Raw genomic sequence first — 25975 nt, forward strand, 5'->3', positions numbered from 1 at the left:
TCCTACCTCATAAATACAGGGAATATGATATACACAGGAATGAGGGAAAACGTACAGAAAATGATGCCTAGTGTAACAGGGTCCTTCCTGAGGCACCAAAACTAATGTAGAATGTTAAAAACACTTTGACCTCAATATTGCTATGAACTCCATGAAGGAAAGAGCTCAGGGGAACCCTCTGACTCCAGAGAGATGCTACAAAGAGAAAGCACTTTTTGGAGCTCACTGTAGGACTGGAACCTGGAGCAGGGAAAAAATAGGTCAAAATATTATGCATCCTGACTTCAGGAGATGAGTATTCAAGGGTTAATATTTCTCATTCTGATATTTCTTCTCCCTTCCCTTTCTTACCTTTTTTTTTTTTGGTAGATAAATTCTATTTCATTTACATGATTTCCACTTATAAATTTAAACCCTTGGTCATGAAGACAAAATTTCATTATGCTGAATAAGACAACTGAGAAAACTCAAGACTGAAGTTATGATCAGATGTGTGACCTTACAGAGTAGGAAAAATACTTTAAGAATTAACACAATAAGACATAATAAAATATTTACAATGTTTTATAAAAGGAAAAAAAATGCTAAAAAGATTTGTACTTACCACAATATCTTTTCCAGCCCACTTGCACTCATCCCTTCGGGAATGAGATACAGGCCAAACAATCTAAAGACACAAAAAAAAATCAGATTGTGTTATTTCATGCTTCAATATTCACAAATTGCAGGCCAAATGCTAGAGTGCCTTTATCCAGTTTCTCTTTCCCTCATTCTTTTCCTTATTCCCTCTTCTTCCTTAAAATTTGACAACAAATAAATGTAATATTGGGAACAAAACAGGGATAACAGGAGCCACAGTAAAAACAATCTTGAAATATAGTCTCTATTGTGAATTTCAGCTGTGAATCTCGAATACTAATGATAATATGGTTGACTCTCCATTAAGTGAATGTTCTTTCAATGTTTTAAATCTCATGGAATGGAGACTAAGAGTAAAAAATTGCAGATACTTACTAACAATAAATGGGATCTGTGTGAAATGCGATCACACATTAGTTACAGCATCAGAAATGAGCTGTTTGCCTCTTAGTGTATCTACTAATTTACTCTTTTGCTAGGTTTAGTTAATTAAATAATAGAAAGAAACCATGGGATTTGAAAAGTTTCACACCATCAAAATAGAAATGTTTATGCTGTTCCTACAGAGCAACCCTAACACAACTAATCCTAAACCTAAGGTTTGCTGTAGTGTTTTTGCAGAAAATGGATCTCACCTCATACAGAGAAAATCAAGAGACCCTCACGGTCAATTATTCATGTTTCTTTGAAAAGCTTTTAGGAATTACATATAGAATAAAACATGATCTTCCCATAAAATGCAAGGCTATTCATTTGGGAGCCTCAGATAATGCAATATGAATGGCCATAAGTCTGGATTACAGTCTTGGTGTTCAATATAGAAGGCAAAAGGCAAAGTATTAATGAAAATAAAGAAAAAGAAAGAAGGATGAATATGGATGACAGAAGAGGTCAAAGGAGACGTTATATATGACATTTGAAAATACAATTTGCAACATTTTTAAATTCAGAATTTTCTTAAAACTTAATGAAATTCAAACACAAACAAACATGTTAAGTCTATAAAATAAGGTTGAAAATTTTATGAGCACATTCTCTCTCAAAGGATTCCCACTACTTCCTGTTGCTATTCTCAGCTTAAAACGTGCAGAGACATGCGAAAATTAAAATTTACTACGTTGAAAAACATTAACCAAACTTCTCAGATCTCCCAAAAGGACCAGTTCAAGTTCAGTTCAAGTTTTGGGCAAAAATTTTGATATTTTTAAAACCAGTATTCTAGATGTTCTTTTTCCTTAGTCTCACAGCACAATATTTTCCTCAAATTTGGTTTAAAAGACAGCTAAATCGATCTGTTTTTAATAAATTGAAAGATTTGGCTTTTTGAGTATTGATGTTGCCATCAGCATTTAGACAGAAACCTGAGGGGTTTTTTTACATGGAAGAAGAAACAACTGGTAAAGTTTGAGCTCGAGTGCAGCACTGGCTGCATTGTAATTTTGATTTAAGTTTCTTACACAACTCTCCTGTCTATAATAAACAGATCTCCAAATTCTTTAAGTCTTTTGCCTATTCTTAAATCCAAAGTCTAAATTGTAAGTCTCTTCTCTAAGTCTGTTGCTAACATACATTTTCATGTTACCGGCAGCAATTCTTTATTTAATATTTTAATATTTGTATGTAAAGTCAAAAAGTGTTCTAAAGGTATCTAAATATGTAAGACACAATTCCTCCCATTCTACAGAGCTGTCTTCTGCAATGGAAACACCTTCTTTCCTTTAATTATTCCAGATGTTTTGCACATTAAGCTATTGATCCCTCAGAGAATTCAAATAAATAGCTAGTTTCCTTTATAGCTGCTCTAAAGAGAATAGAAAAGAAAATACCCAGTTTTCCTTTTATCCTTTTATCCTTAGAGAATACAAATGAATAGCCTGTCTTCCCTCTGAACAGAAAACACAAGGTATTTATTGCTATCATCTTAGGAAGCTAATAGTCAAACGGCCAAAAGGTCAGGAACACCAAGAAAAAAAAATAATCCCTGGGTATTAAAGCAATATATCTCTCATAAAAGGGTACTCTCTGGATTTTAAAAGTGTGCCATCAAAATACTTAATATAACAAATCAAACCCATTGTTTACCTTCTTGGTATTTTGTCTTATTAAAATAAATGAAAAATTAAATTATTTATTTAGACTTCAGCAGAAGAATGACACTAAACTATTTGTCAGCTTTTAATGAGTCACCAACTTATATTGGAAAATTATACTCTTCATCAAGGATGGCAATATTTTACTGACTTATTCCTCTTTTATTAATACTGAAACTATTTTGATTTGAAAGCAGCAGAAGCAGAGGTCCTACAAGTGCTGGGTTAAAGAAGAAAAATTAACACTGAACTCCCAAACAGCTTGTTTTATCTGCAAACAAATAAAGAGCAATAAGGCCTTTCTGTGCAAACTCTCATAAGAGATGTTTGGCTTTTTTAGCAGTACACATTAAAGTATGTCTTGTTTTGGAAATAGCTGGATTATTCACTTATCCTTTACTTTTTTTTAGTAGTCTGAAAAAAATATTGCAGATTATACTGCCAAAGGTCATAGGCTCATTATAAATTTCTCTTCATAGAGTGAGCAAATATTTTCATTGTAATAGTATTCCTGACATCCAAACACTTACTACATAATTCCAACAGTGCACAACATAGTCTGAGTAATAACAAGTCTTCAACATTAAAAGTATATATTTACATTGCACAGAACATGAATGAATGTACCTTTTGATATTCCTTGATGTTAACCAGGTTGAAGGAAAATATGTGATCCTTTGCTCCAACGTACAGCCGACTCCGTTCTTCATCCAGGAGGAAAGTGTGGTAACTGGAGCTGTTGGCTAGTCCATTGAAATTGATTATATTGTTGGATTCCAACATTTCTGTAAGATAAAGGGAATACTCTTGTTGTTAATACGGTCAAATGAAATACAGACATATTTTGACTTGTATAGATACCATTTTAGGAATTTATGCTCAGGGAGTAGGAACCAGTGAAAGCATTATGTACCTGGGCACTTGACTGTTTTTATTTCAAGTACTGAAACTGGTTGTTTGATTCAGCTCTACACAAAGGTCAAAACAACAGCGAAATCAATTAAAAGCCTGTATGAACTTTTAGGTGGTAAAATTCTATCCATGTAGCTCATCAACTGTTGGACAAAGTTCAATTTTGTTCAATCAATGAGATTTGCAAGGATAAACTTCAGGATAACTAGCTGATAAAAAACACATCTAAACACAAAATCTACTTCCAGGAGAAAAAACTATTTCATACAGATCCATAAGTTACAAGAAAAGGGATAAGAATGACTAGCTGATGAGAAGAAATAAGATTAACATCTATTCTTACATGTATTATTCTCTTCTGAGCTTTCTGACACAGGCAGCATGTTGTCCCCTTGCTTAGAACAAGAATGCAGCTAGAGAAGGTAACTTGGCTTCTGTTAAACTCAAGAGTAATACTCTAGTTCTCATGCTCCTCACAGAGCCATTGCACTTGATAGGATTTTTTTACGTACATTGATAGGATTTTTTTAAGTACAAGGATCCTCAGCATCTTAGGTATTCAAACATTAACAAAGGCATACACACTTTTCTGAAACCGCTGAAAAATATTTTTGCCATAATATAATGTAGACTATATTAGTATAAACACTCTTTCTTTATTCCTGTCTATCTACATTCATATCAGGACCAAAACCAAACCATCTCTATCATTTTAAGGCATACCTGCACTAGTAAGTCATCAATAAGACAGATTCCTGGTGATGGCAAATCCTATGTGGTTCAAGCCCTGACCTTGGGAAGTACTAAGGCAAACATGCAGTTTTAGGAGCAGGAGCAGTTCCATTGATGGACTCAGGAGGACACATGAGAAAGGGACTGAATACATCAGATCCAAGGGTTGATGGCCCAAGCTTCATGTATCTAACATTTGTGTTACTTCTGCCATATGTGCAAGCTGAGGATGTCTAGGATTTGCCTAACAGTGCAGATACCTGCTATAACTTTTTGGTTTTCGGTAAGATCCCTCCCATTCTCCACCACTACTCCAACTGAGGAATAAGTGTAAGATAGCATCCCCTATGCTGTTAAAAATCAAGGAGAAACTGCTGTTAAAACAGAAGTTGCTGCCTAATTTTTTTTTTCAATCTTATTTTTTCCTTTTCCCCCCCCCCCTTATTTTATTTTAAAAGAACAAGGAGTATGTTAGGTGAAGCTTTTTTGAACCTACATAATAGTAGTACTTATGAATTTACAGAATTTCAGCACCTGCATCTTTGTAGTCCCACAGATGTTAAACCTATTTTTCATGTTCACTTATACCAGGTGGATTTTGAAGCAGGTTGATACTCTAAAATGGAAAACATTAGTAGGCAACATATTCAAGGAAGACAAAGATAACACTGAGAGTTGCATAACATTTGGGTTAGCTTTGCTCTGATCTTCTTTGCATTTATTTGAAAAAACTCTCACTAGCACCAAAAAGTTAATTCGCAAAGCAAAGCATCAGAGTACACACTATATTATGTTCCTTATTCTACACTTTTTCTCACTAAATACATTTGTATCACAGAATACTTTTTAAAAGTTGTACTGCTAGAGACTGAAGTTCCCTTTTTTTTCCTTTTTTTTTTTCTTTTAAATGAAACAATCAAATCACCCCAAGCAGTCTTGTCAAAATAATTCTTCTGGCTTCCTGCCAAGTTCTAGAATTTGACTGTATTGTCCTCCAGTTCACATATTTGCATTTTGTTAGAGACTTTACTAATTCTCTTTACTTTGTAATGACTGATTCAGATGTTGAATGTCGACTCACTGAATAGTGAGCGATGTAGATGATTGATTGCTTAACTTGTCTTAGAACTCTCTTGGCTAGAAATGCTTTGCTGTCATCTGTATCTGATCATTTTTCTTATAATATAGCTGTCAAAAACCTTTGTAATTTTTTCATCTTTCTTGGTTTGAACTCACATAGGTATGATTCTGTCCTTTGTGACTGCGGTGTAAAGACAAGTGTCTGCTGAAGTCAATGTTACACAAAGGTAAAACTGATAAAAATGGAAATAAAATCGGTTAGGCACACAGCTACTTGGCTTAAAAGGAGCCTGATATGATTTTCCTAATGCAGAGATCTAAATATTCACATCTACAGATGATGATTGATGTTTTCTTTTCTTTCTAATATTCATGAAAAATGTGAGATCATAACATTGGAGTCTAAGGTTTATTATGGCCAAGAGTAAATTACATCATCATCTTCAATGTTCATAAGTCTCTACAGTAAAACTTAAAAGGACCAGATGTAGCTGTGCAAGGAAATATATATATTTTTTTCTTTTAATTATCTGTGACTTTCAGAGTAAGCAACAATATTAAAAGTAACTCTGTTGGGTTTTTTCGTGAACATGCAACTTAAAGTAAAAGCTAAATTCCATTGCCTAAAATTAGGACATTTCTTCTAGGTTTTAATCCAGTCTGTGTTGTATTGTCACATTACTGACTTTTGCAGGAGATGACTAGATTTCCAGGGTCTGTTGCCCAAAAGATTAGGCCTAAGCATGCTCCAAGCAGTGTATTTCAAATTGTTTGACATCAGGTTTCTCTCCATCAGGAATCAGGTTGAGAATACAGGTTGAGGAGAAAAATGTCATTTGTGTGTTGATGATTCTCAATCACTGCTAATTTAGTTAGGTTTGAGCTACATCACAAGTAGGAGGTGAAAACCTAAATAATTTCTGCAGATCCTCTGCTGTTTATTTTAACTTACTTGTATTTGTCCAGTGATGAATATGGCTTTATAGGACATTCTGGACAGGCTGTTGAAGAGCAAACCAATGACATTTGCACAATCAATACAAATTAAGTATTCCACTTCCCCAAATTCATTAATTTCAAAGTGTTTACTATCCAGTGTCTTCAGTAGCCAATCAGTGGCTACTGCTGAGAGAAACAGCAAAGACAGGGCACACTCCCAGAAGGGCACTGACATCCATCGATTCTGTTAAGTGTCGATCACTCATGCTGGCAAGGTACATGGATGATCACCGATAACATAAACCAAGATTTACAACAAAGATTGCATTGTAATGACAAGAGGAGAATGATGAATGTCTTCAATAAATCAATGAGATTAATACGATCTATGATGCATACCCTAATTATTTTCCTGGGGTTTTTTGTTCTTATTAAATGTTGGCATGTCCATGACCTATACAGACAGGTAATGGTTGCCTGTATTTAAAGTAATTTTTTTTTACTTCCTCTATGATCTGTGCACTTATTTTTATTGCAAAAATGTAACATTATTCCACCTTTTTTTTTGCAGTCAAGTACCATTTCTTCAGTAATTGCCCAGAGATAATTTTCTTATTTCCTTTTGATATATCCTCAGTTGTAGTCATGCCTGTAGTTTTGAACAGGAATGAATGAGCCCTATACAGTTAACCACTGTACACTATGACTAGCATTGTCTAAAAAATGCTCTAAGATGTAGATTTAGAGTGGGTGGTGATATTTTGAAGGTAATAGATACATTATTGCTTTTGTTATTGGTGCTTGCTTCCCATTTATTAAGTGTTGCAGATGACCAAAACTAACGGTTCAAAATGCACCATATCTTAAAAGGTAATCATATTATCATGAATTTTCACAGTGAATGACCAGTGAAACCAGATGGAGATTGAGTTTCTCAAGGTCTGTGGGACAGGTTCTTCTATGAACCACCTCACTTCAAACTGCTTTAATTCACAGTCCTGACTTCCTTGCTCCATCTTACTTGTCTTTCTCTGCCAGTGTCCAAGTTTGAAGTATTTGACCTTTTTCAATGTGCCTTTCTACAGACTCTGCATGGTCTTTCTTTCATTAACTGATGTTTCTCTTGATCCAGTCTGACTTGAGTCAGAACATTCACTTTGCCAGGCCAAGTTGGCAAATTTACAGAAGAAAACCAGTCCCTAACCCTTGCCTTCCTCTTAATACATGGTTATTTAATTTGCTAATGGAATCGTAACTTAATAGTATGTATACACACAGAGGGCCAAATTCCTGCTGTGAAATCCATGGAGATATGTATAAATGCACAACGAATGTAGATTTGGTTTATTTTTATCACACTTTTTCATTAAAGAAGCAGCTAGAAAACTGCAGCTATACCTAAGATGAATAGAGGCAGGCAGATCCTGAAGTTTGCTTTATCCATGGTTAGTATTCCACTCTAAACCTTGTCCGTGTTCCTTCAGCAGAGTTTGTCAGAAGGAGAACATAAAAGAAAACCATCTTATTTTTTCCTTATCTACTAACAGGGAAACTGTCTTTGTAGCAAGAGGGAGTTTGTCTGTGTAGCAGGTTAGAAAATTTGTGAGCTTTGGCCTGTGTTCCTGCTATAGACTTCACAACGACACACCAGTCAAGATTATTTTTGTTGATAAGGGTCAAAGGAGCACATCAATTTCTCTAAAAATCAGAGGAAAGGGCCCCAGTTTCCTCAGAAGGATTCAGATCTGGACCTGTCCTACTCCTAGTGACTCCGCAGAGTGACTGGGTTATACAGGCAGTGCTGCTCGTCATAACACGCTCGTGAAGCCAACGAGTGGGTTGCTGGTTGCACGAAACTCTCGACCTTCATTCCTCTGCAAGCAACGATAATATCTCACTGTGTATCTCCTAGCAGTAGATAAAAAATGAGTCAATGCCATTATGCCATCAAACAGGGATTTTGCTGAACTGTGAGCAGTGCCTCCCACAACGTCATGCTAGAACACTTCCTTCTTCTCTCGCCAGCCCTTTACTTTGGCTACAGAGGATCAGGTGGCTGCATGTTTGCACATGCATTTGTTGCTTACACAGATGCATACTGTGCCTGTTCTGTATATCAGCATGTATATCTTTCTAAATAATCCCAGGTGTAAATTAGTCATTACTCCTTGAGTAATCGTTTGCTGAATTCTAAGATAGTAATTCTACCACATAAGGAAAGAAGTGAGTATTTTAAGTTCCAGCCTCTCCTGCAGCTTTCCCATTTTACTGCTGTGAGTGTATGGTGACTTTTGCCCCAGTCAAAGAGTCAAGGAAAAGGCAGGGACTGGCAGGAAATCAAGACAGCTTCCTGCAAGGCATTAGCCAGCAGAGTGTACTTGGCACATCCAAATGTAAGCCTGGAGAAGGCACCATATTTGTTGTGAGTCCGTTCCCCACCCGAGAGAGACAATGGCTGCCATGCATACAGTGGGATATTTCAGTGGGGTATTTCCATATATTATGAAAAACACTCAGATGGGGTGCTTCTCTGAAATCAGGTGAGCTTGGCCCCATGCCAGATCTAATGCTTAGTAGCACACCCAATGGCCTGAAGAATAACTAATCCTTTCTCCTACCCAGGATTTGACTACTTTATACCACAATTACTTTATTTCGTTGACACCTCAGACATCACTGGAACCTTAGGATCTAGCCCTTAGTGAGCAGAATGGTTCAGTTGCCCACTCTAGGAAAAAATAAGAAACTTGTTAATAGTCTATGTTACCATTCAAATTTCTAAAAAACAATTAATTAAAACAAGGAAAACTAATTTATCCTATTTTATCCTATTTATCCTATTTTAATATTTCACCTGAGGGGAAAAAAAATAAACAATAGTTGCAGAAACACTTTTTTTGCTACATCTTTCAATTTAACTGGTCGGGTTATCAGTCTTTCAGTAACATTTAAACTGTTCCAATATTTTCAAATTATTTTTACCAATACAACTTTTATTTCATATTAGGAGCAGAAGAATAAAGACACAAATTATCAACATCCTCCCCTCCCAAAAAAAACAGCTTATGCTTTCATAATTCTAAAATTAAGCTGCTTGGAAATATCAGAAAGTAATCACTTTTATCTCCAATGAAACAAAAAACAGGCTTATGAAGTGTATGAGATCACATATTGTAATAAGTGATTTATCCATTTTTAGAAATGTAACATAAAAACTTCTGTAATCAGCACCTTTGGGTTTTTGCTACACTAGGAGTCAGAGAAACTTGAAACTACACATCGTTTGTTGTTGATGGCAATACAGTGTTATTGTAATTTGAATGAGATAAATCACTGGGAGAAAAGGGAGGGTTATCTTATCAGTAATCAAAATACAATTGGAACAGAGCCCCTCACAGCTGTTCAATCAGTCCTAGCTTTCATCCTCTTCATCTACTTTATCATAACAGTTGCCAATCACCTGGTTTCACTGAACTCTACTGGAAGGAGAAAGAAAACAGAACCATATTTGTTTTTAAGTAAAACTTTTTTTTCTGAGAGAACATGTAGTTCAGAAACACAGTTCAGGGAATTATTAAAATGTATCAATTAGAAGTAGCTAGGACAAGATATACAGCTTTTTGTGCACTCATGATGTAAACTAAGCATTTTAAAAATGAAACACTCCTGCCTACCTTTCACTGCAGCAAAGAAAACTTGAGGGCCATGAGCATACTTTGATTAAAACCAGATACTTGGAAGGAGGAATGTTACACCAATGTTTTGTTTCAGTTGCACCAGCATAAGCATGGAATCCCTTGACTTCAAAATACTGATGCATATGTTTTTTATACTGTAAAACTGAGAGAAGATTTTAGCTCATTAATATCAGCACCATTTAACTACATGACAGCCCTTAAAGTGTTTTTGGTTTGAATAATTGAAGGGGTCACATGATATTTCAAAGATATAAAACATTTAGGTTTTTAAAGCCAACCTGTTTTCCCTTTATTATTTACATTATTTGTCCTTTTTGTGTCTGAAAGTGAATCCAGATTATCCCTATTAGTCAGTTGTTTTCTTATAAAATATGAGAAATATTAACCTCTGAGCTAAACAAAGTCTTGTAAAGCTTGATTTCATATATTTGCAAATTTACTGTAACATCCCATATTATAAATTAGGCTTTGTGAGAAAGGTTATGGCATATATTTAACTGTGAATTTTACAGGTATTTAAGCACAACATTATTACAAAATCACTGACATATATTACCTATATTACCTATAGCTTTTTTTGTGTGTGTGTGATGAATCAAATGGCAAGAAAGAGATGGTAAAAAGAGACCATGATCTGGTTTTACAAAGGTGTTATCTGTCTAAGGGAAAATTTATCTGCCTTGAGATTTGAGTAGGTATCATCTTTGTACCTCCCACTTGTGCTGGTATAAGAAATGCTCAGGAGAAACAACGAAAGTGATGTATCATACCAATGAACACCCAGATGTTAAGGACATCTGTAACTCTCAAAGTTCTCTAAAATGTGGCAAAATATTATGGCAAAATACTGATCTAATGCAAAGTTTGTAAACATGATAACTCAAACAGTAGAAACACTGTAGGCATATTAACTCAGCCTCTGAGCTCGGTTAGCCCAGTGTGGCACTGCATGACCCTGCATTGCACCATCTGAGCTAGCACAGGTAAACAGCCATCTTAATCCCATTCATTAAGTAACTTGGTTATCAGATCTAGTTAGAAGTTAATCAATTTTCAAGTATTTGTATGATACTTCTGGGAAGTTGGTCTTTAGCGAGTAGAACAGGTACTGGTTATCATGAAAGTAAAATTGTGGGTAGGTGTCACTTCAAGGTGTCACTGATTACCTTATCTATAAACAGTACCAGTTTGTCTCATTAAATATCATATCACAGAGGCATAAACACCTTTGTAATGACTAATGCACAAACAGTTGTTTTCCCAGGGCACAGATGTATTTCATTTGGACAAGCAGGAATGAGACTGGAAGACTTTTACATCCTATCCTCTGCACAGCCTGTCTACATGTTGGATCCAAGCTTGGCATGGAGCACAGTTTTTCCAATTCATGAACTTTTTCTCCCAGAACAAAAGCAAAGCAGGAAGAGCTGTTGCTCTCTACAGGCACACCCACTTGCTCAAAATATTGACCATGCTGCAGTATAGGTGCACCTGAGTTATCCTGAAACTCGCTTAGGTACTCATAGTGTCTTTACAACACTGCCTAAGAGGCCAGCAAAGATTAATTGATTTTGCTCTTCATCAAATTGTGCCTCAATGAACCTGCATGTTGAACGATTAGGGTGTTACCTCAGGCTTAGCAGGCAAGCTACTTTGAAGTTAGTTTAAGGGATGTGATTATACAGTGTCATAATCATGACAGTGAAAGTCAGATACACTCAATGCAAAGACAAAATGTCTGCATGATGACTTTTGCACAAGTACAATTTGAGAAGTGTTAGGGTTTTTTATTTATTATTATTAAAGTCAGTTCATCTTCCAAACAATCATTATTTCTGAGTAAAAACTTTGCAGATGAAAATGAAACTGCCTGGATAATCCCCAAACCCGTCATGATGTTTGGGAACTATTAAGTAACAAACTACTTAAATACAATGGTGTTTTAGAAAATTCCCTTCTGAAAAGTTGGCCTAGCGAGGTCAGTTCATTTTTTTCTTATCATTCATCTCTTATCAACAGTGCCCTTTATTCTAAACTCCTAACAACTGAACCTGAAAATCAAAAATCCAGTCAGTGTCTTTGTGATTCACGCAGCATGGACAATCAGGAGTCACAACAATGTCCATATGTGTATTGGAGATGCAGTTATGATAAAACCCTTCCTCCTGCAAATGTAATCCTTTTCCAGGGCAAAAGTATGAAAGTATTTTCTAACTCTTAAAGAAGTCTTGGTTTCAGGTATCAAAACCAAGTGAGCTCATTTAGAAGAATTAATAAATATGAGGTGCTACGTTTTGTAGGGACATCGGGGGAATTTTTTAAAATACCAGTGGTTTTATTTTCAAGTGTGACTTTGCTATTTGACAACCAAGCTACCAATGGCTCTTGATCAGACTAATGCGGTAGGTCCTTGAAGGATTTAGATGTCAAATTTGAGACAGTGTGAGACTGAGGGTGACCTGCAGCAGGTGAGCCATCAGTGATGTAGGGGGAAATCCAGGAGAGGTAGACTTGATCTCAAATTAAACAAGCTTTAAACTGACAGCAGGCAGGTTCAGATTAGATATTAGCAAGGAATTCTTTGCTATGAAGGTAGAAAGACACTGGCCCAGGTTGCACAGAGAAGTTGTGGATGACCCATCCCTGAAACTGTTCAAGGCCAGGCTGGATGGGCCTTTGAGCAACCTGGTCTAGTGGAAGGTGTTCCTGCTCATGGCAAAGTTTTGGAACTTGATGATCTATAAGGTCCCCTCCAACCCAAACCATTCTATGCTTCTAAGACCTTCTCTGATGTATTTTATTCTATTTTTGTTACTGAACTGACAATATAAACCTACACAAATTATTTACTAAGGTGAAGTATTTAATATCACAATAGGGTTAGGAAGCTTCCCTGGAAATTTAGTTGCATATGCAAAATGGCAAACTAGAGTAAGTAACACTTGCATTTTCAGCAGACTTGTGATGGAAAACACATTTAACCTGCTTCAAAAAAGGTCTTTTTATGCTTGCAAATCATGTATGAAACTCTTGTCTCTATATGTGTAAAAACTCTTCAAAGTCCTCTGATTAATAAGATGTGAAAAAGGCTTTGGGTTAGTTATCATTATAATCATTATAATCATTATAATTTATACAGCAGCTGACTTAGATGGACTGTGTCCAAGTTTTCTTATACGGGTACAAATCAGTGACCTCATATTTTTAATTTCAGACATAGCTATCAACACTCCTTCTGTTAAAATTTGTTTTTCCAGAGTGCATCCTCCCTTTACTTTGATCATGTATCCAGCACTTTGAGGAACTGTCTTTTAACATTAATAGAATGAATGAGTAAAATTCATGCTTGGATTTACATCCTTCTCTCTTCTGATAGCTCTTGTTTCTTCTAATCCATAAGACAGTTTTGGATGAATGAAGGGGCTGAAAACAGCAACTGCAGTTAAACAGTCTGTGTAGCTCACATACAGATACACACAGCTCTGCTGTGCACTTTAATTGCAGCAAAATAAAGCTGGGACTTCTTCTAACCACTGACCCTCCTTGCCCAGACTTCTGTGCCAAAATGGAGTAAGTGATGATGCCTGATTTTGCTCTTAATTTACCCTAACGAAAAGCGATAGAATTATACCATGGAAAAGATTCTAAACACTGTGGTTCTGCAATGCATGGAATATATTTAGTGTCCATTAGAATAAACAGCACTTCAAATTAGTAAACATTATTTACCAAATGTTTCCTACGATTATTTATCAAATGTACCTACAAACTTCTGCGCATCAAAAAGGAATTTCCAGTTTTTTCCCTTCTTTCCAAATGTCGTAAACATAATTATTAATCAGACAGCAGCAAAAACCCTCATACCATTTCTCAACTCAAAGTGAATTTTCTCATACTGAATAGCACTCTATCAAACAAAGTTTTAAATTTTCTTCAAGTTACACAAACCAAACTAGTTCTACTTTCACTGTCTTTTTCATTATTACACGTTCAAATAAGGAACAAGAAATTTCTCATTAATCGCTACATTCAAAATGGAAAATAAACCTTATATATAATTTTTACATTAATTTTCTGGATTCTGGGCTGGGAGGAATGCATTTGTACCTGAAATTTCATGACATAGAAGTAAACTTGGACTATAATTCTGACAACACCAAGAAATTACAGCGTAAAGAGCTTTAATAGTTTTAAAATCTCCCAAAAAAGTCTTAATCCAGTTCACACAATGCACAGTTAAAGCTGTAGAAATTCCTGACATGGGATGCTGTAAATGGTAAAATTTTTTATAGTTTCAAGGGGCAAAGTGATAAAATCAAGAAAAAGAAATCCTTAAGAGGCTATTAAATTTAGAGACACAGCCTCTAGCTCACCAAGTTCCTGAAATTCAAATTGTAGGAAACTTAGAGAGTATTCTGGGGAATTATCATTCTCTGACTGACCTAACCCTGTTATCTTCTACAATGGAGAATCTCTGCTACGGAAACCCTGTATTATGTGTTTGCTTTGGCTGTGGTTGGAGACAGCATATTTCCCTCCTAGTCACTTGTGGATAAAAGTGCAGCCATGACCTGAGTCTTGACGAGGAAAGTGAAGATACAAGACTTGAAATCTAATTCAGCAAAATGACTGCTGCAACTCCCTTCTCAGCTGGCCTATGCTCTGTGCCTGCTCACAGCACCTCCCTCATCCATTCTCCTCCCCACTCCATCTCCCCTCCTCAAAGCCTTTGGGGCCTCCCTGGGTGAGTGGAAGTATTTGCAAACAGCATCACTTCATGCTGATTGAACCCAGCTTCTGTAATAGCATTTCAACCTCTAATTCCTTCTAAATGCCTTTTGTTTTGAAATAACTTGTCCATATTTGATCTTTTAAGTGAACTCTAGAAAGAGCCATCTACAATTTCAGGTAGAGATGGAAGAGGGAAAGTGACTGGATTACCAATAGCACTCAGGTAGCACCTCCTGTCTGGATGCCCTTAATGCATGAGGAGGTTTGGATACAACTTCATGGTCCTTGACCTTAGAGCACAAGTTCATTTGCTTAAAAACATGTCAATGTAAATATAGTTGGATTTGTTTGAACACCAAATCACCTGGTGCATCAGTCTCTGTTCAGAGCAGCCTCAGAAGGAGATTCAAAGATAACTGCAAGTAACTTTAGGATGTTTTGACTCCAAGCACACTCGGCCAGTCCCACCTGAACTGGCTTGTAGCAGTTTCCTGGTGGCTGCTCTCAGCTGATACGGCCCAACTACAGCATGTCCAGCCACATCTCCTCCAACCTCCTGCAGCAAATGCCAGGAAGAAGGGGTGACATGCACGCAAGTTACAACTCAAAAAAAAAAAGAAAATACTATTCCAAAAGCAACAAAAACAAGCAATGTGTTTTTCAATGAAATTAACTTGGAGGGGAGGGGGGAAAAGCTGGCGTGGCTACGTACCATGCCAAAAATCCATCTGTTTCCATTTTTTTTTATTATTCTTTTCGTCTCTCTTTGAACTAGCACAAAGGAGATCTAGTCCACACCACTGATCCTAGGTGTCTTGTCAATCTAAATAAATGATAGCTTCTTCTTGCATCAACACAATAGCATCATTATCCTCAGTGTTAGCATCAGGAGAGAAAAATAATGGAAGTTTTATGTTTCTGAAGCTCCAGTGGAATATAAATGAGAATCATTATATCATTTTTTGCTCAAGCCACAAAAAATACACTTTTCTTACCAAGAAGATCAGAGATCACATTCATATCATTTACTTTGTGTCCCTCTCAGAACAAACACCTTTAGAGAATGACCTATAGAATGAAGGTATTAGTGAAATGGTCCACGCACACTGAAATGGAAAGCAGGGTTTGCCTTATCTGTGTTAGGTAAAATAAGAACTACCAAAATGTAACAATTTCTGCAAAATGTACTCCAAATTTTAATTTATTTAATTTTTTTCACACTCTACATTTCTTTGCACTTTGTGTGCTTTAAAACAGGACCATTTTTCATCTGAATTTAGGAAACATTATCCATTGGCACCAAATTGCCATGCCTGCTCAATGAGTTTAATAAATTTCTTGCACACATTGTGTGGCTTCAGTGTAATTTTGTTTTATGTAAAGGGCACATTGAAAATTGGAATGTTTTGGGGGAAAAGGCAGGGCACTTTCCAATTACCCTTCCAGACTCAATGATATTATTCATTTTTAGCAGCTCCGCTTAGTTACTCTACTAATTTCCCTCCAAAAGAATGCTCCTTTGGGTGCAATATTCAAGTGTATATGTATGTCAACTGCTGCACAGGCTTCCAAATGCCCACACTGATCCAAGATACCATGAGTCACTGTTGACAGATGAGGAACATTCACACAAAATCCCCACTGAAAGTTAAAGGAGAACTCACATTTTTCCTTGGTCAGACACTAACACGTTGTGGTTAATGGTATACTCCAGAGATTTGGGGAAAAAATTTAAAAAATTAAAGTTACAATTCACCTAAAATTGAACAGGACACTGATTCAGTGTTTCCAAATTAAAGCAACACTGGGTGGTTCGAAATAAGTTCTAAAGACAGATTTCAGCTGACTAGAAACTGGTATAACTACGGCTCTATTGCTTTTAGTAAACCCAAATTAATTTACAGCAGATGTGGATATAACTTAAACTCTTTAAGTGAACTGTACTATGCATGTCTCTAAAACTCCTTATTGTCTAGCAAGATTTTGATTAGATCTGCAATAAACTAATTTCACAATAAAGTTCCTACATGTTTATAATGTTTGAAGACTAAGTAATACCCAAGAAAGACATTACAAAGCAGCATCATGACATTCTGTTGTTATTCTAAGATAGCTGGGGAAATGACTCCTTATCCTGATGATGAAGAGGTTTCCTATTGACACATACATATTGGAAAACCTTCAAGAATAGATATCTCACAGTCTTGAAAAAAGTGAATCCTGACCCTCCATGGAGCATTACTAATCAGTGTACAACAAATACACTATTTTTCTCAAAGTTTTCAAAAGTTATTTCAACCATTTTTGTTTCCTGTAATGTCAAAAAAATAGTCAAAGTCTTTTGTTTTATTTTTTCCAAATGTAATTTCAGCAGCAGCTGACATGGTTTCAAGTATAATGGCAAACACTTGGGTATATTCCACTAGTCTAATTATGAAAGGCATCAGGGTAGATGTGTTTTCTTTTTGTAGTCACTAATACTAATATGACCTTCTGGGGAAACAATTTGAAAATGTCAACATTTGCATGCCTGAATCCTGCTATGAACTAAAAGGATTCGTGTGCAGAGGTCCTGCCTCAAGCTGTGACACACTACTTACTTCCTCGGAGGGAGTTAACACATTAATTTGAACAAATGAAATTAGAACAGCCAACTCTCCACGGTGGGCAGAGGAAAAGTACCCTGACCATAGTGGCTGACTGCAGTTTAAGTGGAATATTGCTTAATTAAACTATTGTACGACAGCTGCAAAAGGAGTGCATAAACACCCCACAAAAGAGGAGGTCTCCAAGCTTGGAGCTATATACCAAAGTATTACTGAGTTCCTTAAAAGGAAAGTTACTGTTGCCCTTTTTAGAAGTAAAACTTTGAGATTTAAGAGAATAATTTACACGTTTGCTGCTTTCTGCAGATGTATATTCCAGAAAGCACTCCTGAGATTCAGATGCTAACATGTTTGAACAGGAATCTGGTAGAAAGGTCCACAAGCTGAGGAAGCTCGCATCTGCTCCACTGCTCAGTTCAACCAGTTCGTGACCCTTGAGGTCTAATCCAAAGCCAAGCAAAGGCAGTGGGATTTTACTGATTGTGCTGAAAACTGTATCAAGCCAATGGATTAAGGGTATGATTCCTACAGGACCTATGTTTTCAGGAACTTCCTCCAAAACATTTACCCTTATAACCTCAGAAACATTTTTTATAAAGTATGTACTTTAAGCTAAAACACACGGTCCCAATGGATGTCACTAGGTAACACTCTTATGCACAGTGCTCCAAATATATTCCTTATTTTATGATTAAATGTTCAAGCCGACATGCTTTCACAATGATCTCTGTAGGGAAAATATAAGCATTGGGAGTTTTCTATTTTGCCTTAGTCTAACTCATGCATGTTCTATGCATGTCCCACTGTCTCCCACGCTATTTGAGAACTCCGTTTCAGAATACTACTAAAATAATGAATGGTATGCACTACACCTAACATGAATACCTGACCTGGGCCCAAGTTTTTGTTATGTCACAAAGCAGTTTGCCTAAAATAAGTGTTATGTAGGTCAGTGGAAGTCATGATGTCCCCCTGAGGATCTCAACAAAAAGATTGTCTGTCTCTATTTAAGAAGATAAATTAATTAAATCCCATTTTATTCTGCAAAAGAGATCTCACCATTAAGCTGGATTGCAGTATTTTAACCATAGCTATTCATTCATTACCATGACTTAGATTAATATACATATTTTTTGTATGTTATCCTTACTTTGTTTAGTGTGCAGAACAGATGAAACACCAAATTTCTCTCTTTTTGAGCTTTTCAGTATTTGCCCTAATGACTACATAGCCTTCAAATGCCGGTCTGGAGGAGAAAATTATTAAATTCCTTTTCATCTATACTACGGTAAAAATCAGAAAAATTATTCATAGAAAATAAGCTGTTATGATTTCTAATTTATGTAGGCACAAGAAGAAAGTAAACAAAAATACTCTAAAATAATAGGCATTTGATTTGACTCAACAAGCCCTGAACTTTAAGACTAGTAGAGGAATCAACTACACCACCTTAACCTTTTTGTCCCCTGCCTCACTCATCAAACAGAGCAGAATCTGCACTAAATGAAGCAGGGGTGTTACACACAGATCTCACCTTACTGCTTTACCCAGTCCCACTCTGTGCATCAAGAGGTGCAGAAATGCCTTAGAAATAAAGAAAAATAAGGTGTAATTAAAGTTTGCATGGTACTTCTGCATATGAAATGGGCTGCTGAATCCTCCAGTGGTGTGAGGAGACAAAGGCTTCCTCTCTGGAATTCAGACTCAATGCTAGTCCAGGTACTATGTCACAGATTCAAATCCAGAAGCGAATGTGTTGGCCAAAAAGTTCCAAATAGAAAAAAGCAGGACACTCATAATGCAAACTTTCAGTCCAGAGAGTTACACTTTTCAAGAAACTAAACCCATTGATTTATCACAGGAAATATCAGACACAGATAATTAGTGTTCAAATAATAAGGCACTTTCTATGAGGAAATGTATAACTTTTTATAGTCGTACAAATTAACAAACACACATTTCTACTGAATTCAACAAAATGTAAATCCTGATTTATATTATACACACGAAAATACTTCTGCAAGTCAGAAATATAGACTGTTTAATAATTATATGAACACACTCCACATTTTACTGTGGAGGAAAAGCAGAATGAAATGGACAACCTGTAGTTTCCTCACATTGGAAACCGCCAGATCTGCATGCACATCCTAATTCCTGTATAATCCTGAGTGGTTTACCTCTTAAAATAAACATACTCTACCTTATGTCCTTACTGGATTACTGTGAGTAGGATGTTTACATAAAGGATATGGCTAAGTATTCACTGAACATAACAAGAGTACGACTCATTCCCATGCATTAGAGCCCATTATAATTTGGTGGCTATATTTAAATAAACCAACATTTAACTATGCCAGCAATTACTATCTAAAGTTAATACTCTAATTGAGTCCAATCCTTCCCCTCCAGAGTCTGATTCATTGAAATGTTTGTCTGCACTACCACTACCCATGGAGTGTAAATATGAAGATGAGAATTTTGTGTGAGAGAAAATAAGCATAATTTATTGTCCAGGTGTATTAGACACCAGTTTAGTAAACATTAATATTTTCACCGTTAATAATACTAATTACACTGTGCATTACCCTTCATGCAAAGATCTGACCACAATCTAATAAACAAGGACCCAAGTCTCATTGTCAGTCATTTATTTGGGCAGTTCAGAAGTGTTTCAAAATGGAAAAAAGTTTTTTAAAACTTCTTTGTGCTAACTAATTGTGGAATATCTTCACGACATGAAGCAAAAAATCCACCATAATGGTGAGTGGCATTTCAGGTTTACACAGCACCACAAGTTTGGAACTTACCGTGCCTGAGCGAGTAATGTCTGTGGTAAAAAAAAAGAGATGGCTAAGGGGTGATCTAATTGTTGTCTTTGATTACCTGTTGGGCACAGTGAAATAACAAGAGGTAACATGCACAAGTTGAGTCAGGGAAATACTGAATGGGATATAAAGAGAAAACTCTTAACTGGAACAATAACTAGAGAGGTTACAGAGTTTCCTTCCTTGGATACCGTCAAAACTTGACAGAATCAGACACAAAACCCCTGATCTAATTCTGAATATAGTCTTGTTTTGAGTAGGAGGTTGAATTAAACCCTTCCCATCACAATTTTTTCCCTATGAATTAAATGTACCAATTTACCTATGATAAATTAGGACCTAACAAAAAAATAACAGGACATTGCAGGCATATTCCTCCTGTAACTAAAAAACAAAAAACAACACCCCCCCAAAAAAAACCCCACCAAACAAAAACCCAGACAAACAACCAAAACTTATTAATCTCTCTTAAAGCTGATTTTTCCTGAGGTATTCCTGAGGGTAAGAATTCCCTTACTGTAAGCAAGAGCAGAAAGCAAGCAATTGGCAACAGGAGATATGGCACGTATTGGTTCTTGTAGAACAGGTGGGGGATACAATGGAGCATAAATACTACTGCTTCTGCACTACTGGTCAAATGAGGACCCACAGCTCTCCTTGAAAGAGGGAAAACTGAAATATCAAATGTATTGTAGTGTATGCATGTCAGATATGTCAGATACAGGAATTCAGATGCAATTTTGGCGAGATTCTCAGACAGCATAAGCATATGCAAGATAGCTGTGCAGATGTTAATCTACTAATCATGTTTTCATTTGTTGTCCTCTCATATATTCTCAACACAATCTCTTTTTAAGTAAAAGCATTTATAAATCTTGCAAACATGAACAGGCAATAGTTCCTCTGGATTGGTATCTTCCACAAAATAGTCCTCTATTTCTTTCATCTAAATTTAGTCTTCAGGTAGAAAGAACACAAAACATATTGCTACTGTTGCTGTTAGCCTTTATTGTATTCCCACATTAAAGGCCCCTGTGAAAAATTTTCATGAGACAATGTGGTAAATATCATATAAAGGGGGTACAGGTAATCATCACCTTAATGTGATTAAAAAGCAATCTCAACACACTGAACAAATCTAGGTCCTTTTGACTTCACCATTCCCCAAATCTCACTCTAGCTGCTGGACAGCATGTGCATCACAGCCATAAAGAGCACAATGAGACTTAACAAACATGGTTTCATAGTCTATTTTGGAGAAGAATAGACTGGAAGAAACACTGAAGGTATTTACTGAGTTCAGAGTGTAGTATGTTGTGGCTATTTAAGAAACAAGGGAATGTTGATATAGAAAGACAAAAGAACTGCAGTGTTAAAAGCAACTCCTTTTCCTTTTATGGCCTGTTACTACTGCATGGCTGAACATTGCCACTAACTCTGTATTTTCAGAACATACTGAATTTAAGAAAACTCTTTTGTTCCACTTGCAGCCCACATGCTGACACAGCATCTCATCTCCTATTGTTCTGACTTAACTATTATCGGATACATTTGATGTGCTGAAAGATAAAAAGCACAAAGATTCCAGTTACCTTAGAGATAGCAAAAGAAGAATTACTTAGCAAAAGAACATCTAGCTGAGAAGAGACTGTTTCTGGCAGTTTCACTCTGGTGTGTGTGTTAGACCCTGTAACCCAGGAGTCTTTGTTGGGGCTCTGCTGTGCCCTGGATGATCTCACCCTCTCCTGACTCCCACACACAGAGGTATACAGGGAAGAGCAAGCTCAACCAGTCTGAAATTCCTTTGACAGTTCAGACTCCAGAGAGATTCTGTAGCAGTGGAAGCAGAGCTCACAGCAACAGTTAGAGAGAGATGTTTTGAAGAAACAGATTTATTCAAGGTTAATAAATGTTTCTACTGTCATTTTCCACGGATGGTAGTTCTAGTGATGAGCAGTGACCTCACAATGGAAAACTGGCTGCTAAAAAGTCTGCAGCATCTGATAAGTTACAGTGCTAAGCAAAAAGAGAATTGATTCTCATATAGTTCCCCTGAAAATTTTTGAGACAGCTGCTTCTCAAAATCTGAGCCCTTAAAGCTCCAGCCTTGTCTGGGATAGACATAAACAAGCTGTACTTCATCAGTATTGCATCAACTTAACTTGTATCAACAATCTGGCGAAGCTCTCAAGAAGTAATGTTCTAGTAAATTAATTTAAAAAAATAAATAAAATTGTGCTGCTTGATTTCCCCATTGGGAAGTAAGTTCCATGGGTGTGGCAAAAAATGTGAAGTAGTCGGCCTGACAAATATTATCAAAATCTGTGACTTTTTGTTGAGAAACAGAATAGGGCATGAGCTGACATCATCATTAGGATCACAGCAGAATTGAGGAAACTCCACAGCTTCTCAAACGATCGTTTTACCTACTGAAAAGGAAATTTCAATGAATACATGGTTTAAAAAAGCAAATTGCTAGAGAGAAAAAGTTCTTTTACCAGAAAAATATTGTACTGTGGTTCCAGGAAAGACAAGCATTCTTAGCTGGGTTTCTGAACATGGGATATCAAATGAAGGCAGGAGGAAATAAATCCTGACTCTGCATGATGCGTGCCAACTGTGGTCTCATAAAGCCAAGAAATCTTGGAATGCTTTGAGTATGTAAAATTTTTAGAGCTCTAATAAGGCACACCTGAGCTCCTCTTTACCACATTTAAAGATACGTGCCACAGAAGGTAGATTTTGCTATGCATTTTCGTCTATTCTGGTAACCTGTAATTAAAATGCACTGATGTGGAGGAGAGCAGAGCACTCAGTTTGCCCGTTCAGATTCCTCTGAATTACTCCTACATACTGTTCCAAAGGGCACAACATATAGGAAGGTTCTTGAATTATTCTGAAGTAAGTTGGCTAAGAAGAGTAAATGACACTGCTATGTCTGCCTTGTTGAAAACAAATATTCTTATATATCCTACAGATGTTCTTCCTCAATATCTTGACTTACTGGAGTGTCTGTCTGCACCAGCTGTCTTGCTTCAGCATCTCCACAACTCTGAGCCAGAATGAGAAACAAACCTGTCTCTACTATTAATAAGATTTATTTTCATTTTACCTAACTAAGCAGTGCAATAAAAGAGAAAACTGCAAGAATTAAACTCCTTCCATACCAGACATACTAGCTACAATAACTTTACTGTCCACCCTGCTATTCAGGTATTGGTATGAAAAGTCATATTGTATGCAGAGAAGTCAAAATGAGCTATGACAGTATGAAGGAACTGAGGGAATGTTGGTTTCACTCCATCCACTTTGTGTGCAGGAAGAGGTGATGTTACCCAGAAGCCAGACACAGTCCCAGCAGTGCCAGAATAATCAGATCTTATATATACAGTATATATGAACCAGAGGTGGAGTATGGATAGCCGGTCATTTGGAACAGTCATGTGCCAAACAATTCTAGTAGCACAATACCAAAAAAAAAAGCATGGAATCAAAATACACACTGTGTGGTATCAAAACAAAGGAGGACTAGGAAAATGTTCAAATACCTCAAGTTTTACAAGGAATCCAGTTACATTTTTATTAAAAATAATAATAATAATATAGAATTATAATAAAATTAAATGCTGTCTGCCTTTAAGGCAAGGAATTTAGCTTGTATGTCATCCAGGAGTCAGTATATCAGTACAAAACACGTATAATTATCTTTTCCCAGTCAGAAGCTGAGCTGGCACTTTCTGTACTAGCTGATCTCTTGCAATCTTTACAATTATTTTTTGCTAGAGTATATTGGAGTACTGATCCCTAAATACACACCCTGGTTGTCAACTATGGCAACATCCTATTGCTGACTTGAACTATTGAATGGGAGGCTACAGAAAAGGCTGACACAGACTCTCCCTGAAGTGCCCAGTGACAAGAGGCAACAGCAAATTTTGATTAGAAATCAGGTCAAACTTCTTCAGCATGAAGGTGGTCAAACACTGGCACAGAGGCCCAGAGGAGCTGTAGAATTTCCAACTTGGAAGATACTCAAAGGTTGCCTGGTCAGAGCCGCAAACGACCTGATTTAGTCAGCCCTGCTTGAGGCAGGGGTTGGATATTAAACTAGATGACCTTCACAAGCCCCTTCCAACCTAAATTACTCTGATTCTACAATAACTGACAAACCTGCCCACTGTCACTATCTATAAGGGTAAAAGCAAAGGCTTAGGATCATATAGATCTCTCATATCCAGTTTCCCATGAAGTTACTTATATTCTCTTTTTAACAGCTAAAGCAGTTTTCACACAGGCTTTCAAACCTGTATACATATATTTATATATATCCCACCACTTCTACAACAGTCTACATGGTAAACTTCTTTACTCAAGTAGGAACGCACAAGCAAAATGATGAATTAGGGATTTCTGTCGGGGCACATAAGCACCTAAAACAGAATCAGTGAGGTTGCAAAACAAGCAAAAATATCCAAGATAATGGTAGTGTATGTGTGCTATGTGTTGTGCAGCTGAGAGTAGAAACTCTAAGACTTATCCCACTTAGTCCCACTAAAAGTGAGAGATCTTGTAGTTCAGAGAAAAGTATTGCAACTAGTTAGAATTAGAAACTGAGATAAAACTAAAACAAAATCTTTCTTCAGTTTTCTGTCAGTGAAAACTCCAGTACTTTTGCTGCTGCTGTTATTGTTGAAATAAAGAGATCTCAGGAGCACAGGAACACTGTGGGGGTGGATACAGAGAAAGTGGCAACCGTAGACACAACTTCAAGCAAGCAGGTTCAAACTTTAACGACCTGTGTAGGAAGATAAATGAGACTTCAAGAGAAAACAGCACTGTTGGCATGAGGATGTTGTTAGGTGCAGCAGGCAAGCACTCTCGGAGCTGATAAATTGGTAGCTGACAAAGAGCTACATCTTATAATGATGACTGTGTAAAGCCATGATATATTTTTCCTACTAGTTCTTTGTCTTTCATCGTATCCATTTGATAAATCCTAAATGCACTTTGTGCTCTGTTTGAAATCAGAGAGAAAAAACAACAGGTACTTATCAATCCCATTATTTTATCTCTCAATTATCCCTAATTTAATAATTTTATTATTTTCACTTCTGTTTTAACTTTAAGGGCTTCTCTTGCAAACACTGTATTTTTTCAGGTGGTTTAGGTTACCAATAATTTTCAGTGAGTGATTTTCCATCTTTTTTTTTCTTTTCTTTTTTTTTTTTTCTGAAAGCTCTTCTCTATATCATTATTTTGTCTAATCATCAGCCTTCCTGGAAATATTAATCATTATGTCCACTAGACTTTCAGAATAACCTGCGTCAAGTTTCTTTAAATTGCTTCTCTGTTTATTTTAGCCACAGTCTGAATAAAATTATTTGAATAAACAGGTCTGAAGCATATCCTGAATTGTACAGCTGGGATATGAACCTGAAATCCAACGTAATTCCTGGCATTATAGTAATAGTATTTAGTAGAAAGAAAGAATTGTATTAAATTATAAGTGCATGTGGAAAGGAATTCTGTACAGCTAGATCTATTTTCCCTAGTAAAATACATTTTTTTATCCTTTATTTCTTATACGAAAGGTTATGAGTCTCATCTGGGAAGGACTATGAGAGTTTTGCCATTGCATTTTTTGGCTGATAATATACTCCATCTTTTGCATGTCATTTAGAACTAGGTTAGCTGAAACTACCAACTTAATGACACCAGGA

General features: G+C 36.4%; 1 protein-coding gene across 2 annotated transcripts in view; it reads right to left on the minus strand.

The window, feature by feature from the left end:
* The window catches only part of SEMA3A (semaphorin 3A), a 235475-nt gene that overhangs the window by 112701 nt on the left and 96799 nt on the right, over positions 1-25975 (minus strand). For both annotated transcript variants that reach the window (XM_027679479.1, XM_027679480.1), the window contains 2 exons: positions 3357-3514; positions 605-667 (listed from right to left, as the gene is read on the minus strand). In XM_027679479.1, the coding sequence (XP_027535280.1) occupies positions 605-667; positions 3357-3514 (221 nt within the window). The remainder of the gene's footprint in view (positions 1-604; positions 668-3356; positions 3515-25975) is intronic.

Source organism: Neopelma chrysocephalum, unplaced genomic scaffold (assembly GCF_003984885.1).
Source record: "Neopelma chrysocephalum unplaced genomic scaffold, ASM398488v2 Primary Assembly neopelma1_45, whole genome shotgun sequence".
Taxonomy (NCBI): domain Eukaryota; kingdom Metazoa; phylum Chordata; class Aves; order Passeriformes; family Pipridae; genus Neopelma; species Neopelma chrysocephalum.